Here is a 5,595-nt window from a genome sequence, read left to right on the forward strand (position 1 = left end):
CATACCCTTTTGGGTGCCAAATAAAAAAAAAGCCCCCTCTCCAAAAATTTCCAGTGCCTAAATGTCCATATAAAACACCAATTTGATAAAAAGGACAGGACACTGAACATTATATAATTGTTCAAGTGCTGAAATGCATCCACCCAACCTTCCCATACATACGAATACTCATTTCCTGTGCATAGGCATGTTAAACTTGTACACTTCTTGTGCTACTCTTATTTCTGCAGAAAGGGTAAATAATAGATCATCCAAAGAAAATGTCCCATTCAGCTAAATGTGACTCCTGTGCAAAACAAGCAACTTTATTGCAACCCTGTCAAAAACACAAGTGTCTAATGTCTCTGGGATCTTTACTTTCGTTAACATGAAAAAATGAATTGAGACTTTGGGGTTGATTTACTAAAGGCAAATGTGATGTTCACTTTGCAAAGGAAATTTGCACTTTGCAAGGAAATTTGCCCCAGAGCTTAACGAGGAAGGTGAAGCTCTGCTGACTTCCATCATCCAATGACATGTACCATGTGTGACATTTTCTTTTACATGATTGGGTTTTCTTTATGATGTTTAACATTACCACATTCACTAAGCTCTGGGGCAAATGCTCTTGCAAAGTGCAACTTCCCTTGCAATGTGAACAGCACATTTGTCTTTGGTAAATCACACCTTTTTAAGCCAAAATAAATGAAAAGAAAACATAAATATGAGAATACATGTATTATCAGTTTTTCTTCTTAAAGCAAGATACCAACAGTAAAAGGAAATTAGAGTAAAATGTGGAAAGGGTAGAAGGGATCACTGCTGGAATTAACTGAATGGCATATGTCTATAAAACTGTCAGACAGAAAAAGTGCCTGACAATTTTGAGGGTGTGGGAATACACACTACAGTGGAAGCAGTAACTTTGTAAGTTGAAAATACATTTTTGTTGTTTATTTGCTATTTTCACATTATCGCTGGTAGTTTAGCCCTAACAGAGGATTATACAGGGGATACCCTTTGACTATGTTTTTCCATTCAATAGGTCTATAAAACACCAAGGATGTTGAAGACAAGCTGTTACAGGATCAATTCCTTGTATATTGTTACTCTTTCTAAATCATGCATCCAGCCATGAAAAAATAACATAAAAACATGGAATATACTGTATACATTTATATTATTATACATGATTTATATAGCGCCAACAGTTTGAGCAGCGCTTTACAACATGAGGGCAGACAGTAAAGTTACAATACAGGAGGAATTAGATATATAAAATTAATGTGTCTTATTTATTGCAAAACATGTTTTTTCCTGAAGTTTTTTTTTTTTTCATATTTGTACTTTGCTTCTACCATCTTTATGAAAACTACTCTACTCAACACCCAGATCATTTTTGCCACTACATATTATAGTGTAAAAGTGCTTGCTTTGCAAAGCAAATGCTGCTATTGGTCAGTGAAAACAATGCCTTCATTTACATGTCAAAGAAAGCAAAAACAAAGTTTCTACCCTCGTGGACATAAATACTAGCCAGAACAAAAACAACATGCAGACATCCAGAAAGAGCCAAGGCTAAGGTAAGCTAATGCTATTTAATTCTCAAGTGTAGTATCTGTTCTTATCAGTTTTCAGGAGGGAGAATATCAGTGCCCTATGGAGAGAAAGGGGTGCTGGCTAGTATCCCTCTTTGATGTAATAGGTAAGGAATGGTTATTTGGTGGGAGGCCTTTTTCCTCGAGGGTTGAATCTGGCCCTGTGCACAGGGCTTGTCCCTAGTTGTAAGCAAAGCTCTCCCTAAGCTGTCTAAATTCTGGTGCTTCCTGGTAGGGATGGAGAGGCATTGATCTGGCAGATGGCCGGGCTGTGAAAGAAGTCTGTAGTGTATGTGCCCCTGGGGTGGCAGTCCAGGGGTTCCGTAGTACTCACTATGTATTGGCTTCACTTTGAGTTTATTGGCACCAAGGTCACTGCACCATCACACTTTTTTTTCACTCCTGCCTCTAGGGCTGGGCCCTTTGGCTGGGGCCGGAGGAATTTTTGATTCCTGGCCGAAGGGCCTGCTGTAGTATTGCACCATGGAACTTTAGCACTTATCCCCTTTTCATCCCCCCTTTTTTATGAATGTTTGTTACTTTTGCACGGTATATGTGTTTTCACTGCATGATTAGTAGGGTTTAGGTCCTCGGGCCTGCCCTGAAAGTCTTGGGAAGGGGTGGACATTGCCTTCTGGCCTGGTTTTCCCTCTCCTATGGGGTCTTCCTTCGAGGGAGCCCCACCTCGTACTTGGGTTGGCAGACCTCCCAGAGAATGGGGTCCACCTGGATTCGGCTAGATGGGCCAGTGAAGTACCTCAGTCCCTGTCAGGAGTCTTGCGCCCCAGGGGATTAGGGAAAGGGTCCTTCCTCTTCGGAGGAGGACCATGTGTACACCCTGTGCACTTTTTTGTCTTCTCACATTTTGTGTGTGCACTTTATTTTTGCAACGGGTGTTAGGTCGAGTGTGTTTCACATGGGCTTAAAAAAAAAAAAGCTATTTAATTCTACATAGATTTAAGCTTGGTGTACAGTGAACTAGTAGAATTTCCAACACAAATTCTTCGGAAAATTCTAATTAAAATTTTTAGTACATTCAAAGTTAGTCGAAAATATTTCAAGATTTAATTTCTAACATTTGATTTTGAATGAATAAATAAATGGTCTTTACCAAATTAAAACAACATACACTGTTAGAAAATTGTAGATTTGAGAACAAAATTCTACCAGTGTATACCCAATTTTATATACAGTAGCACAAACTGAGCATTTGTCAGTTTTGTAAAGGAAATTTGTAAGTTCTGTATATTATTGTATTCTATTTTGTATGTATTGCACACTGCACTCACTGTACACACGGCACTAATAATGTTTTCAATACATGTTTGCATTCTTTCGAGTCCTGTTTAGAATCAGCCTGCCTATGTTATGCCCCTTGTTACCATAAAAGTACAATTGTAATATTAATGTGATACCTACGTAACCATGTGTATAGAAACCTTCTATTGCTTAAAATAAATATAATATACATTCAGACTCTCTGATTCTTCAAACTGCAGTGTTAGTTAATGAGGGACCCTCTGAAACTTGCCAGTTTATTGCTTACATGTCACCTTTTAATATCCGATTTACATTTTATCTGTATACCATGCCTCTGTTCAGAATGTATATTCAGATCTCTCAGCACTCAGTGCACAGCTGATTGCCATCTTACACCTATGACCAATGTAAGACCTCCACAGGAGTTTTAGATCCTACTATCTTATATATATTCATAGGGAAATCTATATTCTATATATTTTATTATTAACCTAGTCAAAAACCAAGAGTTAGGTGCCAAAATGTAAATGTGTTTGTTTCATTTCAGGTAAAAAAAGACTATGTCACAACAGTTCAAATCTCCCACTTTGACAATGGGTCCAAAAGTGATGTCCCCATTCCTCGCCTCATCTCCAAGACATGTTTTACCAACAGCCTGGTATCCACCATCGCAGCCCTGGTGCATCAAGAATGGAACACCCCCTCAAGGTAGCGGAAACCCTTACTACAACCAATGGCATAGTTGCAATGGGTACTGGGGTTCACCTAGACAATGGTCTCCAAACAGATGGGAGCCATCTCGCGCCTATCACCATACTTGGAGATCAAGCCCAAGAGCACATCACACTTCTCATTTTAAGCACAGTCCAGAGCATTCCTCAGTGTATAGCGAAAGGAAGGATAACAGGACGCAGGTAAGAATAATTTTATTTACGCTGTTTGCAAAGATGCTTCCATAATCAAATTGGCCCAAAAGGAACTATTTAAAGTGAAATAGTGAAATGAAGACCGTGATTCGACTTTAAATTAGCATTGCAGTAAGGAAATTGGCATTTTCAGAAGGACAAATCAACATTAGACCAATGTCAGTGGTGTAGTGGGTAGCACTCTCACCTAGCAGTAAAAAGTTGCTGGTTCGAATCACGACACTACCTACCTGGAGTTTGCATATTCTCCCTGTGCCTGTGTGGCCCAAAATTGTCCCTAGTAAATTAATGTGAGTTGGGGACCTTGGATTGTGGGCTCCTTGAGGGTAGGGGCTGATGTGAGTGTGTGATGCATATATAGAGTGCTGCATAAATTGAAGGTGCTATATGGGTACCTTAAATAAATAATAATATAATAGATGAGCATCTTAATGAGACATAATGTACATGGATTGGGACAATTGTAGACACTCGCTCAGGATGGACTGGTGTCTTTATTCAAGCTTACTAACTATGTAACATTAGCAATCCCAATATTACTCTCAGGGCAGGTTTCTTTGAGAATGGCTTACAAGTTAACTTTCAAACATTGCTGTTAGTTCTCTCTGATTTCTAGGGAAGTCCATGGTTTTGAATGTATGGTCCTGAAATATTTGTTTTCAAAACTTTAGTGAGCTGCAAAACAACTGTAGAAGGAAGGACAAATATTTGATCAAATAGACATCTTACAGTTTTTATATCAGAGGAACGTGTGGGGAACTTAGCTGCCCCAATTTAAAGGGGTTGTAAAGGTAATTTTTTTTTTTTTTAAAAATAACAAACATATCATACTTACCTTCACTGTTCAGCTCGTTCTGCACAGAGTGGCCCCGAACCTGGTCTTCTGGGGTCCCTCGGCGGCTGTTTCAGCTCCTCCCCGCAAGCATTTACCACCTTAATGCGAGCTCCCTCGCATGGTGGTGAGTGCTTGCGGGCGCGCTCCCGTGATACAGCTGGCGGCTATAGCCGCTCGCTGTATCACTCGGCCCCGCCCCCGGCGCGCCGCGTCATCGGATGTGATTGACAGCAGCGCGAGCCAATGGCTGCGCTGCTTTCAATCCATCCACTGCAGCCAATCAGCGACCAGGCTGAGCTGCAATGAGGACGAGCAGCGAAGATTCGAGGCGTCAGGTAAGTAAAACGGGGGGGCTGGGGGCGGCGGTACTGTCAAAAGTTTTTTCACCTTAATGCATAGAATGCATTAAGGTGAAAAAATTTTTATCTTTACAACCCCTTTAACTTTTTTCTTTTTTTTTCTCCCTTTTATTGGTTAAACTAGATGGACTTGTGTCTTTTCTCAACCAGACTAACTATGTAACTATGTAACAGTAAAGTGTTTCTGGAACTTACCATACATGTTGGCATCTTTTTCCAATACATTGTTAAGGGCCCTTTCTAATGCTGCAATTCTTTTTTCAGGTTCCTTTCAAACAGAAAAGAGGTTATACTAAAGATATCAGTCAATACTACAGCCCATCTATGGTGGAAGACCCTTGGGCAGAACTGCAAGCCAAGAACACTAAATCAACATCACAAGATTCTGCCGGAGTACATCACAGCTTTATTGCCAGATCACAGGCACCTTCATGAAATATTTAGCTAAATATCTCGAAAGGAGACTATATAGATGACATTTGAGGGTACAACAAATATAACTCTTAGTAAAAATAATGCAAGCAGGCCTATACCCCATATAAGCCAGCATAGAGTAAACATTTTCTCTATTGCACAACTTAATTATAGAGAGGGTAAAACACGTTCCAGATTCTGGTGGGGTAAATGCCACCTTGAAC

The 5,595-nt window shown here is 40.0% G+C and overlaps 1 protein-coding gene across 1 annotated transcript; it reads left to right on the plus strand.

Moving 5' to 3' along the window:
• The first annotated feature begins 3,397 nt into the window (after positions 1-3,397).
• LOC141114489 (gastrula-specific protein 17-like) lies at positions 3,398-5,392 on the plus strand. Its single transcript, XM_073608195.1, has 2 exons — positions 3,398-3,751; positions 5,222-5,392. The coding sequence occupies exons 1-2, from the start codon at positions 3,398-3,400 to the stop codon at positions 5,390-5,392; spliced, it is 525 nt and encodes a 174-aa protein (XP_073464296.1).
• The last annotated feature ends 203 nt before the right edge of the window (positions 5,393-5,595 follow it).

The sequence above is a fragment of the Aquarana catesbeiana genome, linkage group LG12 (assembly GCF_042186555.1).
Source record: "Aquarana catesbeiana isolate 2022-GZ linkage group LG12, ASM4218655v1, whole genome shotgun sequence".
In the NCBI taxonomy this organism is placed as follows: domain Eukaryota; kingdom Metazoa; phylum Chordata; class Amphibia; order Anura; family Ranidae; genus Aquarana; species Aquarana catesbeiana.

What these genes read in the sequence shown, in the direction of transcription:
- LOC141114489 (XM_073608195.1), top strand. Translation starts at nt 3,398, where the DNA reads ATGTCACAACAGTTCAAATCTCCCACTTTGACAATGGGTCCAAAAGTG. An exon ending in GGAAGGATAACAGGACGCAG is followed by an intron (nt 3,752 to 5,221) that starts GTAAGAATAATT and finishes TTCTTTTTTCAG; the next exon opens with GTTCCTTTCAAACAGAAAAG.